Source organism: Cricetulus griseus, chromosome 3 (genome assembly GCF_003668045.3).
Source record: "Cricetulus griseus strain 17A/GY chromosome 3, alternate assembly CriGri-PICRH-1.0, whole genome shotgun sequence".
Classification (NCBI taxonomy): Eukaryota; Metazoa; Chordata; class Mammalia; order Rodentia; family Cricetidae; genus Cricetulus; species Cricetulus griseus.
Window position 1 is genome coordinate 219,258,036 of NC_048596.1, and position 14,192 is coordinate 219,272,227.

The 14,192-nt window shown below is 41.2% G+C and overlaps 1 protein-coding gene across 2 annotated transcripts in view; it reads left to right on the top strand.

Moving 5' to 3' along the window:
• The window catches only part of Cubn (cubilin), a 209,786-nt gene extending 196,744 nt beyond the window's left edge, over positions 1 to 13,042 (top strand). For both annotated transcript variants that reach the window (XM_027405242.2, XM_035442818.1), the window contains exons 60-67: positions 470 to 678; positions 4,046 to 4,208; positions 4,331 to 4,536; positions 6,832 to 6,976; positions 7,836 to 8,017; positions 9,215 to 9,380; positions 10,980 to 11,215; positions 12,592 to 13,042. In XM_027405242.2, coding sequence (XP_027261043.1) covers positions 470 to 678; positions 4,046 to 4,208; positions 4,331 to 4,536; positions 6,832 to 6,976; positions 7,836 to 8,017; positions 9,215 to 9,380; positions 10,980 to 11,215; positions 12,592 to 12,699 — 1,415 coding nt within the window. In that variant the 3' untranslated portion in view covers positions 12,700 to 13,042. The remainder of the gene's footprint in view (positions 1 to 469; positions 679 to 4,045; positions 4,209 to 4,330; positions 4,537 to 6,831; positions 6,977 to 7,835; positions 8,018 to 9,214; positions 9,381 to 10,979; positions 11,216 to 12,591) is intronic.
• Positions 13,043 to 14,192: the final 1,150 nt, after the last annotated feature.

Below are 14,192 nucleotides of genomic sequence, written 5' to 3' on the forward strand. Positions count from 1 at the left end.
TATAGGAAAAACATTTGACTGGGGTGGCTTATATTTTCAAAGATTTAGTCAATTATCATCACAGTGGGACATGGTAGCACACAAGCAGAGATATTGTTGGAGAAGTAGCTGAGTGTTCTACATCTTGACTTGCAGGCAACATGAAGTGGTCTTTTCACTGGGCCTGGCTTGGGCATATATGAGACCTCAAAGCCTGCCTCCCCAGAGGAAGTAGACACACTTCCTCTAACAAGGCCACACCTCCTAATAGTGCCACTCCCTTTGGGGGCCATTTTCTTTCAAGTGACCACAATAAGCAAGGAGTCAAGAAAAGCTGAGAAATGCATGTGCATCCCTGCCAATGCTTGGAAACCTTTTGATAATGTTCACAAATACATGATAGGAAATGTAACCCCCCTTTTCGAATCTTCCACATGAAAGTTAAGATCTTTTTGTCCATCTGCACACTGTTATGCCTTTGTTTTCACAGGACCACACCATGGATGTGGTGGATACCTGACAGATGACAACAATACCTTTGTCTCTCCTGATTCTGATTCAAATGGATACTACGACAAAGGTCTAAACTGCATATGGTACATAATTGCACCTGAAAACAAACTCATTAATCTCACCTTCACTAAGTTTTCTCTAGAGGCAGCAACAGCACAGGGAAGCTGCAACTATGATTATGTGCTGGTAAGACTGCTACACTATAAGAATCTATTCTAAAACACTGCGTTCCTGCTTACCATCTAGAAGTATTCAAAATGGCAGCACTGTTGCTCACAGTGGCTTCAGTATACAGTACAGATTCGAGTTTCCTATTCAAGTTCATGTTTGTTATCATGACTCAAACTTCAAGTGACTTCTAACATTCACTTCAAGATTCAGCTTTCTACTGTTCAGTGCCTTGAAAGGCGTGATCAATGGGAAGATAGGCATATGGAATGAGATACTCAAAGGAATTTGACAATTCCCAGTATAAATAACATATGAATGCAAAAAGAAATACTCCTTAATTGGTATGCTTTTTCTATTTATGTAGATGCCATCCAAAGCTTCCTAAAAAATTCAAAGAATCATGCTTCCTTAGACAGCATGAAGCTAGACAGCCATTCTCCCGTTCAGTTCTAGGAAAGGTACCCAGGGATGCAGTGTCCCACAGAAGATGAGGGGAAGGAAAGAGATGAGTGAGAAAAGCATGTGACATCGGGGAACAGTGCAATGCACTGAAGTCAAGGGAAGATGATTTTCTAAGTGATGTGTGGGTGGCCAGTGCTGTTAAGCTGGGTTACCAGCCAAGAGAGTCTGTGATGAAGAAAGTTATTTCGCTGGATGAGAATCATTTTAATAAGACATTGGGATAGAAGCCACTTGATCCGAGGGAGTTCAGGAGGAACTAGAGATAACAAAGTGTGGTATGATGTGTGTCAATTCAAACTCAATCCTTCTTTAAAATGACCAAGTAACCAGAACAGCTTAAGATGTTATTTAAAACCCACTTCCCTAGGTTACTGGAAAGTAATAGAATTTGAAGGCAGATAATAGGTTGACTCAAACCCAGTTTTATTACCAAATGAGACTCTTAATTAACATGATTTCTTGTCACTTAATTTAATTTAAAATAATCATACAATAGTAGCTGCTTTGCAAGGCTACTTTGAGAATAAAAACGATGTATATTAGGGTGTTGCCCATAGTGTCATATAATGAGTCATTGACCAATTTACTTCCATTTCCCCCCTTTGGTTATTTCAAGTAGGCATAGAGATTGTGGGATTTCCTTTTCTTAAAAATACCAAAAATAAGGGTAGGCAAGATGCCTCAACCGGCAAAAGACCCAACACAAGCCAGGCACATGATGCAAAAGTGAAAAAGTGAAAAAAACTTTTGATGATCGTGAAGACCGTAGTGTGTGTAATGAAACTCCATTTTTTATCAGAAAAAGTACATTTTCCTAAACTTGCAACTCTTCCTTTCTGCAAATCGAGTATGTTAGATTGCAGAACTCTTACTTTTCCACTCTGCAAAAATTGAAATTGTTCATATAGGAGAGACAGTGCCATCTAGTGGTGAGTTTAACTTTTAATTTTGAAATTCATCATCTTCATTTTATAACAATGTCAGAGAAGCACTGCTCTAAGATCTTTGATCTGATATGGTTCTGTTATGAGCTCATATCTGAGCTACACAAACACAGAAACTCATTATTAAAGTATAATTAAGATCGATGAAATATAAACAAAAAGTAAAACCTATGTTGTGTTTTAATAAAAGGTTTGAGGGACGTCTAATACATCACTATTTCCTTGGGTGTTTGTAAAAGGCTGTGAGAGCCATGAATGGTTCTTGGTGCTGGACAACTTCTGAGCATAGCTCCATGCCTCTACTTGTGCAGTTCACATTCTCGCAGAGAGGGAGCCCACTAAAAGCAAATAAGCAATAAATAGGATACAGTTCGATTGCAGTAAAATAAAACTGGATGATACTGGAGGAGGGTAGCACTGTGTGGGGTTGGCCTCTCTGAGGAGGTGACTTATGGAGCTGAGGCTCTATGGTTAGGAGTTATCAATCCTTCAAGAAAGATTATGCCACCAAGGAAGGAGACTGCCAGAGGCAGTGAGGGGATGAATGTGAGATAAGGCATAGCATCTTTATTGGCCAGGGCTTGCAGATAGTGGTAAAGAGTGAAAACTCTGTGTTAAGTGCAAGGTGTAGCTTTGCAGGAAGAACAAGAGCATAATCTCAGTCATCACGCACCTGGGCAGCATGCTGGAGAACTCTGTGACTGCTCTGTGCAGCTGATTTGGGAGCCGTGTGCTAAAGGCACAGGGCAATGTGACATTGATGCAGGTGTATTTAGGAGGTGGAAAGAAGCAGGTGTAGTTGTAGTAGTGGGAATGGAGAAGAGTTAGGCATGACTAAAGTTTAGTCTTGAGCTCTTTGTTGAGATAGAGAAGGCTTTGGGAGAACATTCTGGGGAAGGGTGTGCTGTGATTTGAGCATATCATCCTAGATTGTGTGTTAGAAACACAAACCTCAAATCCACATGCTAACGGTATTGGGGGAGCTTTGAGATATAATTGGGGTTAGACGAAGTCATGCCAGTGGGGTTCCTAGGATGGTGTGACTAGCTAGGAAGCTATTGCAGAGCTGGCATGCCCCTGCTATCTCTTCAGATGATGCTTTCATGTCAGAAGGTAAGAAGGTCTTCATTGGAGGCAGCCCTGGAATTCTGAAGACTTCTCAGCCCCCAGAACTGTCCAAATCAACTTATTTGTTTATAAACGACTTTGTCCATGGTACTCTGGAACAATAAGACAAAAGAAACATGGCAGGAGGGTAGTGGAGGCATAATCAAAGCACTTACTAGGTATTGATAAAACATTGTTTATGCCTTACATACTATTAAAGTCTGGGAACACAGTGGGTGATATAGGAGGCAAGACCTGAGGGAATCATAGAAAAGACTGCAGATACAGGGAAGAGTGGTCCAGTAAAGGAAGGCAGATGCTATGGCTGGCTGTGAAGCAGGACTGACCCTGGGATGCTCAAGGAGCTCAGACAAAAGATATCCAGAAAAGAGACCCATGAGGTCTGAGGTGGGAGAAGAGCCCATTCCATTAGGCCTGGACAACTGTTATCATGAGCATGGTCTTTGTATTAAGAGAGTAGGAAGCAGTTAGACAGCTCCTGGTCTGATTTCATTTAGCAGCAACCTCTGGGTGACATCTTGAGAGTAAAGAGAAGAAATAAGAGCTTACATATCCAGGAAGCCTCAGGAAGTGCCTCTGGTAATAATTCAGGCAGAATAACAATACTAGGGATGGTCTGAGGAACCCATGGACATTTTTTTTTAAATTGTATACTACTTTTCCTAGAGAAAAATATATTTGGCATCATACTGGATTTTTATTGAAAGCCATTATAGTATTATCAATCTAAATTAAGACCGTCTGTAAGAACACCAATATAAAGACCCTTAGTGCTGACCTATGGTAACCTTAGTGTAAAATAACAATTCCTCTATTAATTAGCTACTATAAACTCCCTTTTCTTCCAGATTGCAGATGGCAGGAGTGAGACGTCAGATTTAGGTGGAAAATTTTGTGGTTCCCAAATACCTGCACCTTTTATCTCTTCGAGAAACTTCCTTACGTTACAGTTTGTCTCTGACGTAACTTTTGAAAGAGAAGGATTTAATGCAACATATACCTTTGTGGACAGTAAGTATTTTGACACATAATGAAATATTTCCTGTGGGCCAGTCTAGAGCATGATTTTAAAGATGGTATGTGTAATAAGACAGGATTAAAATATCTGTATTTTTCCTTTCTCCTCTCCTCAGTGCCTTGTGGGGGAACACATGTTGCAACTTTGACCCCACAAAACGTTTCATCGCCTCATTTGTCAAACATCAGACGTCCATATTCCACCTGTACTTGGATCATTGTGGCTCCTCCCCACAAGCAGATTAAGATAACTGTGTGGGAGTTACAGCTGACCTCACAAGACTGCTCAGAGAACTACTTAGAACTTCAAGATTCACCACAGGTAAAGAGCTCAGGATAATGGCCGTCACATCTGCAAACACTGGAAGTGATGAAGCCAACCTGAATAAAGTCCCGTTACTTCTAGAATTGTATTGTTTTCAGCAGGAGACAAAGCCATCCTTTCCATCATACTGAGAAAGTTAAATGTAGTCCTGTGGGAAAGTGGCTTTCAAAATATCCTGTCTAAGAGTCATCTGGGTATCTTGTTAAAAATGCACATTTCTAGGGCACCCTTTAGACACCAAGTTATCTACGAAACACACATTAATCAAAGTGTGATGAGCATGTCTTGTATTCTGCCACCAATCCTAGAGCTCCATGGGCCACACCTGGAGAACCACATCTGTGGCTAACAGGGTGTATACAAGGTGAACTGATACAGGAAAATCAACTGAGTCCGTTGGGCTGAATGTTGCTACACTTATGGTAATGTGAGAGAATTAAAAAGGGGAAACAGAAGCTGTTTGGGCTCAAGGAGATAAATATCCCAGTCTTAATTTCACATGGGCAAAGATGATGAGACAGCTGGTGTGTGAAAGACCCAGAGATTTGAGCAGTGTCATGTCCTTGATAGATAGTTGGAACGAGGAGAGTAACAAGGTGGCCAGAAAAAAAAATATTTAAATTCAGGGCTCATAGGCTGAGCTCATACCCTGAAACTATTGGGAAGCATTTGGATGGTGTCTGTAGTTAGGTGAACAGCTAACTCGTTTACTCTCAGAAGGCCAATATTCAAGTGCCTAAGACCTGGCAGTAACACAGCTCTCCTCCTGAGTTTCCAACGCCCTCTATATAACAAAGCCAGGTTCCCTGGTTTTTACATGTCCCTAACTTGATGGGGAGACAAAAGTCTAGTTTGACTTGGCGTAGAGGGGCTGAGATGCACATGCTAGAGAACAGATGAGTGCCATGTAGATCCTAGAGACCAAGGTCATTCTTAGGCTCCTGAGGTAGTTGAGATACTGGGTTAGCGACATCCCACTGACAGTGGTCAACACAGAGTTCCTATTTCCCAGTGGAAGTCCCACAAGAAGGATTTAGAGCCAAGTAAAATGAGGCCCTTTGGGTGAAAGGTCTTTCATTTTCCCATCACTTTATGAGGCTGGAAAAAGGGAGATCAGGGCAGATTCCTCATCAGGGCAAATTCCTCATCAGCACATAAAAGGTGTATGGAGGGAACTGAGCTGTACAAGAGCAGATGAACTGGCTTCAAATCATACAAGTGAGGGTGTTTAATGCACTGTCTATAAAAATACTCAAAGCCTCTAAGGGTCTCAATGATGAGAAATAGGTATTTCTCATCACTGAACAATATGCTCAAACTGAATGAATAAAGGAGAATAAAAATACTCAAAGCCTCTAAGGGCTCAGAGCAAACCTAGGACATAGAAGGTTACTGTGAGCTAAGACACCACAGACGATAGCATGAAGAACACTGAAGGACCCTCCCCACCACTCTACACCACTTTCACCCAGTGAACTGTGAAGAAAGCCTTCATGAGGCTGCTGGAGAACCTGAGATTCATATAATACTACAAAGTTGAAAGTCTTGGGATGTAAACATTGAGGGCTAAGCAATGCTGTTAAAGATTAGACAAACTTAAGGTGAGGTCAATACAGAAGACAGTAGGCTAAGGGTAGGTGTAGGAGCACAGACCAATCACAGGAGTCTGGAAGCAGAGCTGGGGCATGTGCCTTCAGAGTCCATGTACCACATGTATTTCATCCACATGCATAATATGACAGGGGCTACCGGGTGCTGCCTTTGGGTACTTGCTTATATCTGTAGAAATTATTAGACATTTACCCTACGCATTTGAGAGGGAACAAGGCCTCCAAAGTGCTGCCAAAGAGAACAGGGACATTATTATAGGCACTGACTGCCCAGGATGACAGGGAAGGGGATGCTCTATCGAGTACGACTAGCTCAGGCTAATCTAAATTTAACTCTAGACTTTAGGAAAAGCTGGAGTAACAGACCTGTAGGGTGCTCACACAGCCTTGCTCTGCTCCCAGCAAAACACAGGCTTTCTCCGTGATATGGCTGAGAGGGAACGACCTTGTTTTCTGTAGAGAAGTGATCTGTTTATGGTTTTAGCAGAAACTCTGCTCCTTACCTCCAACCCCTTTAGGAAGGTGGGACACTGCTAATGCCAAGTGTTGCAGGGCACTTGAGACACGAGCTGTTTCTCATGGCTGGATACTGAAGTCACATGATACATACAGTTTACTATCTGGTTTGGGTACCCTCTTCTGAAACCAAATCTCAGGCAATGTGGCTTCTGTTTTATTTCAGAGAAATGGTCCAGTGACTCAGTTCTGCAGTGCCAACTTCACAGCCTTGCCAGCATTTTATTCTTCAAGGAGGACTGCAAAGGTCGTTTTCAAATCTGAAGTTTTAAACACAAACTCGAGAGTGCATTTCACCTATCAGATTGCAGGTGAGCCGAAAACTTCTTGTTTATGGGAAAAGCAAATTTGATGACAAGAATTGCTGGAACTGACTCGTGTGAATACATTAGGTTTTGTTAAGGTAACACATACCCATCAGAAGTAAGATTCAACTGAGACTTGGGCCTAACTTAGTCAATTGAAAACCAAGCTTTTCAAGGTTTCTCCAGTAGCATGGTCTTTGCTGAAGTTCACAGTTCAGTGATTTTTGGTGTGGCCAAAATGATGGGAATCACTCTGTCTTAGGAAATTATTTTATAAATAGCATGGTTAATGAAGAAATTACTTGCATTTGGTGACTAAGAAACGTTTGCACAGAATATTTCCGGTAAAGACTGTTTTGAACTTAATTAAAACTAAAGCAGAATTCGATTCAAAGACATAGTTACTCCTGGTTTTTATTTTACCAAAAAATGGTAAAATGAAAAATGTGAATTGTATCAGAACTAAAAATTCACCAAAGCAAATCCTTATGTGGATAGTGTCTGGGAGGTTGAACTTTTGGGTCTAGAAAAAGTCTAAATGTCAGTCACTGACTTCCTCCATGTGAGTAGGAGAGTCCAAAAGATGCTGGCATGTTCTTCAAAGGGTGCTTGCATTTCACACTTTTCACATGGGGGCTTCCACATTATCCAGACATGGCACTGCAACTGTGCACATGCAAGTCTCAGCATCTCTCAAATTCTTGGCATCTCTCAGGTCCCAGTTTTTTCAAACATCAGCCAAGAGGCAGGAGTAGCTTCTGAACTTTGCTCAGATTCAGTAGACTTTAAACACTGAATTGTTAAGATGAAAGAACACTAAATATGTGGGTGTGCACATTAATTATGAATATTGTTTTTATCTTAGATTGCAACAGAGAATACAACCAAGGATTTGGCAATCTGAAGAGTCCTGGGTGGCCTCAAGAATATGATAATAACTTGGACTGCATAATTATTCTCAGAGCCCCACAGAACCACACCATTTCCCTCTTTTTCTATTGGTTTGAGCTGGAAGACTCAACACAATGTCAGCATGATTACTTGGAGGTAATATATATATGAATGTAATTTAAATGGATGATGTAAAAAGATGATGGATTCCTAAGAATTTTTCTATAATGATGTTAATCCAATGTCTCTCTTCCTTTTGTTAAGTTAATCATTGTTTTTCATTCTATAAATGTGTACTGAGCATATTCTAGTTTCAGTACTGGAAGTAGAGTATGGGTGACAGTGTCATAGTCACTTGAAACACCATTCAGGAAGGGAACAGAGAAGAGTTCTTCAAGGAAGTTAGAGTTCTGATCTGCAGGATGAGTGGGAACACTAAGGTGCAGATAACACCAATTATGTGTGAAGGCTTTTACACATTGGTTCCCAGGGCCATTAAATGGGTGCCACACCAGTGTCTGTCAACACTGAATCTAAAACTTCCCGTGTAGCTACACAGAAAAGGCTCTGAAAGATGTCTACAACCTCCACACCTTGCTCAAAGATTTATTTATTTCTTTTGCTACTGCCTCTTTGATCAGGACCTTAAAAGCTTAATCACTATTTTAACTGCACATAGTTGGGGTAGAATATGATATTGCAAACACATACGCCATGCATATTAATCAACTCAGGGTAGTTAAAATTTCTGTGTTTGATTAGCTTTATATTCCAAATAAAGTCTCCAGAACTGTCTGGTCGTCATGGGATAAACAATTTTCAGGCTCATGCTGCCCCTTCTGATAATTCTTTTCCATCAGCTTTTGCTGCTTCTTAATGCTAACAGATTTCCTGTCTTTCTACTCACCAGCTCATCCCCAGCTGTTTTGTTTCTGTACCATCCTGTCCCACCCACCCCTGTGTGTGGTCCTCAACCTGGGGGAGAATGGTGTCCCAGGAGATGGTCTTTGCACATGGATTCAGCTCCCACAAGCTCCCCAATGGCTTGATATGTAGGAAAGCTTCCCATATAGAATTAAACTAAATCTGTTGCTAATCACTATCCTGAAACAAAGAGTGAATTCCCAGGGAAAGCTCATGTCTTCCTCATGGGATACTTTCTATGGCAGGAAATGAGAAGGAGGGAAGGAATGAAGAGAGAAAAGCTATGCTGTTTGTTAGTCAGGGGTTAGGCTCCAACTTATATGCTTGCCCGTCCTCAAAACAAAACACTTATTGGACTTGCCTCATGGGTTAATGATAAACCGAAGCAGGAATAATATGGATGAGATAACTAGTGACTGGTTTCAACAGGTACGAAATGGCAGCACTGGAAGTTCACCGCTCCTTAACAAGTACTGTGGATCACTACTGCCATCCCCCGTCTTCTCTCAGAGCAATGAACTGTATCTGAGGTTTAAGACCGATACCTCAGTCACCTTACCTGGATATGACATTATCTGGACCTCCTCTCCATCAGGTAAGATACTCACTGTGAGGGAAGCCGCCGGAGGCTAGTTAAAGTGTCCACAGGAAATAGGATTACAGATTAAAAGGTCTTTATCACATTAGATCTGCACCTGATGATTTTCTGTGAAAAAATTTCAGATTTTTAACACTGAAAGTTCTAATCTTTCAAAATCCTACAATTATGATATCATTCCTATGATGTAAGACTGCATTTTACATGTAGAAGGCTTCAGGATGTAAACATTGTAAACATTCCCATATAAACATTATCTTGTTCTTCTGGTTTGATCACCAAGGAATTCTCTTGGGGAATTCAGTGACTGAAATTACAAGAAGGCCGAATCAGGAACATATCCACGTGTGTATGAGCAGCCCACTGTGTGCACACAGAAGCTCCTGATGGTGTGCGCATATGAGTATCTGTGGCCTGCCCGGTTCCTGTCATTTGGTGGCAGTCCTGTGTCATAATTGCTTCTTTGGATAATAACCATCTCCCTGAATGTTTGGTTGCCTATTTATTAAGTAGCAGGAAATATAAGTCATGTGAGCACATTTAGCTCAAGAAAGGAGGGATACCTTTATGAAGGGTCTGTAATAGCTGAAAACCTACAAAATGGAAACATAAAAGGAATCTTTTTAGTGTACTCAGGCATAAGAAAGGATCCCATGCAATAATCACAGTACCAAAGTCTCTACACCCAAAGGCAGCTCAGTAATAACTGCCCAATTGAAGACAAAAGGAGGACGTGATGAATATGCTGGCCTGGCCTGCAGTCCTCCACTTGGGAAGCTGAGGCAATGTGGTCATAATGTTTGAGGCCATCCTGACCTACTTAGTAAGAACTGATCTTGAAAAAATTACCCTAGGCAGTTTCTTCTGGATCCTCTTGTCAAGTCTAATGGCAGCCTTGGCATATAAACAAATAAACCAAATAAAGCGGCACCAAAACCTAAAGAGCTTTGACTTCAAGTGTGCTCTTCATTACTACAGCTCACACTCCAGGAAACATTTTGATAGCTATTATCTTTGCCCAAGAAGCTGATTACTTGGGGAGAAATTTTGGTCCTGGGACCAATAGGCATCCTGTTGCTATTATACACAGGAGCCCCACAGAAAAAGACCCTGGTAAAGGCATCACACCAGATTTAGAAGTTGATTAGGTCAACTTGAGCCTGGTAAAATCAGGTTTTTGTAGCATCTAAGCTGCAATATCAGTCTGGGTGCGACATGGAACTTGATTTTGGCTGCCTGGCCATGGTTACCTACTCTGCTGTGGAGCCTGCTGCACTCTCAAAGCATTCAGAAAGTTGATTCTCTGGGTAACTATTGTGTTGTTTGCCAGCTTGTTCCCAGCCTGAGGTTAGTAAGGGGCAGTCCCAGGAGAAGTCACCTTACGTCACAGACCATTAAGAAAGGAATATCTGGGGTAGTGAGCCTGGAGGGGCTATCACCCAAGAGGAGGGTTTCTGTGTTGGCTGAATACTTTTGCAGATTCTCTGTCCCCGTAAGAAGATAAAGCTGTCCCTTCCATTGCCTGCATGTGTGGGAAAGCAGGCCGGATGGTTTACATTTTGCTAAACAGGACCTTTTTCTATTCCTTCCTTGCAGGCTGTGGAGGGACTCTTTTTGGTGATGATGGTATATTCACCAGCCCTGGCTACCCTGGCAGCTACTCAAACAACACTCACTGTGAATGGTCCATCTTTGCTCCTTCTGGAAGACCTGTTACCATCAGGTTTCCTTTTGTCAGTATTAACCCTCCAGGAGATTGTGGCCACAACTACCTCATTGTCTATAATGGGCCAGATGCCAGCTCGCCATCGTTTGGACCGTACTGTGGAGCAGTGAGTAAAGCATTATTAGACTTTCACATGTGATTTTTAAACATAGACAGTAACAGTATAGGTACAAGCAAAAAAAAAAAGTTGGAAGACAGTGATTTTCTATTTGGGACCATGAGCGCTATCTGGTGGCAGACATGTTACATTACACTCCCCGCAGAAACCTATAGAATTAGGACATTATGCTTCTAATTTTTCTCTTTATTTATATGATTCTTCGAATCAAACTTGAAAAGCATTATATCACTGGAAATCTAAAGAATTAAAAATGTGTACATTATTTTAAAATTTGTTGTAAAATTTTTTCGGAATATCAGTTAGTACATCAAAAATCTAAAAGCTTGAGAATGCTACCTATTACTACCAGAACTTTTCGTTGACTACATACAAATATATGCATATTTTATACTGTTTAGTCACTTACCAATCTGTTGTTAATATCTTGCCACACCCCCACGGATTTAGATACATTTTCAGTGTATCGTTTTTCTAAGTACCCGGGTAAAGCCCAGGTTACTCAGTAAAGACCCTCTGCTCTCAGCTTTTCACTACTACAGCTGCTGCTCTAGGAAACATTTTGCTAACTATATCTTCACACAGGAAGTTAGTTACTTGGGGAGAAATTTTGATCTCGGGACCAGAAGGCACCCTGTCACTATTATGCCCAGGATAAAACAAGAGATACACTTTTTTTTTAATTGATATTTGTATGGCTCCCATGTAGTTCAGTGTCTTCTAAGCATTCAGCTCCATTTGATCCTGCAGTGGACAGTCTGTGCTGCAGGAAGTACAGTGTACTCTGTACTTGGTAGTTGCAGGAGAACTGGGCCTTTAGGAGGCAGAAGACTCCCATGTAGACCAGTGTCACATTAAATCTAAATATATACCTGGGTATGCTGGTGCTTTCAAAATATACTCCCTCCCATGTGTAATTACTTTTCCCTTTATTTCATTAAACGAAAGGCATTATCAATTTATTTAATATTTTACAGTGCTAACCCAAAATATAAAGCAAAGGAATAAAAGAAAAAATTAACACACTAGCATAAAATGTCAGGTCACATATGCCCCTCCAGTAGCTAGCTTCTGGGTGATGGGCTGCATACTCTTCATGCAGTGGTAGAGGCACGCCATTGTTCAGATATCTAGAAAATGAAAGACAAATGGGGCTTTATCATCATTACCTCCCCACCCATCACCTCTCAGCCTCCTGTCCCTGGAAGCATTCTTTTGTATTAATTAATGCATTCATTATTGCTATCACGACTTACAGAATGTAAACTCTATGATGCTTCTACAGGTAATACTTTAAGTAGGCTGACATTTCTAGAAATGTGTTCAGTTTAAAAACTAATCTCTCCCCCTTCCTTCAATTTTAGGACCTTAGGCTAGCCCCCCTCACAGCTTCATCAAATCAAGTCTTCATCAGATTTCATGCCGAGTATACAACACAGCTGTCGGGGTTCGAGATATTGTGGGACAGCTGAATGGGGAGAGACCAATCGTCAGATGCCACCCTGCCCAGAACTCTGCCTTCCTCGTCCCCATCCCTGCCTGAGCCCCCAAACATGAACTGAACTTCTGTGAACTTTACCAGACACAGTGTGGAACCAATTTTGTACATTTGATGTTCTGAACACAGAGTATAACTTTGGGTGGATATACCATTCTAACTGGATGCCCCATTTAGTTGACAACTTTTAAGAACTTCTTTAAAGGGTGGAAGTTTACAACGGGGCATATTGATATACATTTTAAAAAGCTGCTGATACAAATACATGCATTGTTTTCAAAAGCCAAAGTCAAGGTAGTAAATGTTACTGAAAATGATATACAGCTCTGTTGTCTTCATTTTTAACCCATTGCAACGTGGGTTTTCACTGTGACTTGGGGTGGAAGAATTTTCTGTGACCTCTGAAACTGTTCTCCATCGTGAGCTCTCCAGCTTCTATTTCTGGCTGTGCCGGGTCTTCCCCTGTGACGACTCCCAGGACTCTGTGCTAATGCGGCTGTTGAATCCCTGCATATCATCTACTCACTATTATTCATGGCTCTGTAGTACTAGAATGTCCCCGTTAACTTTTCTTACCTGGGTTGCATCTGTCAGGTATTTGTCACAGTTGTGCTTCCGTACACTAAAGATACTCCTTTCTTCCTTCACACATTTGTTTAAGAAAGAGTTTATTTAGCTCACTGTTTTAGAAGGTTTCTTTTCATCACACTGAAAACAGGCAGTAGGAGCATGTACAAAACCACCTATTTTGCAGAAAACCAGGAAGCAGAGCACTTCCAAGATTCTGCCCTGCTGCCCCAGTTCCTCCAGCCCAAGGTTCTATGGCCTCCTGAAACAGCACCACCAGCTGGAGACCAAAGGTTCCGCAGCCTTTTAAACAGCGCCACCAGCTGGGTACCAAAGGTTCTGCAGCCTCCAAACAGCTCCACCAGATGGGAATCAACTGTTTAAAACCATGAGCCTGTTGGGTCATGTCAGACTCAAATCACAACACATTAAATTATCAAAAAAAAAAATCCTTATCCCCATCGCACAGCAGTTATTTGTCTCTTTAACCTTACATACGCTCTCTTCACACCACGAGAGCCCTGCTGCCCTCCATGTCACACTACACACATTGCGCTTGCTATAACAGAAACATGTTTCATATTTCTAGCCCTACAGTTACACCTTCAACTCACGCAGGTCATTAGTTCTTATTGTGTGTGTGTTTTATTTAGCAACTTCATATTTCCCTTTATATTTGAAGCTACTACTGTGTGGCAAGAAATCAATGAATACTTGGTTGTAAAGTTTGTTGTTCCTGTCTGCTTAAAAGTTGTTAGTAAAAGCAAACTCTCAAAGAAATAATGTTCTAAGAAGGACCATGTTCTAGTTCTGAAACATATTCTACATATTTCTATTCAAGTCAAGTCAACAATATAGAGCATTTACTGTAGACAATTTCATTTATGATTATCAATTATA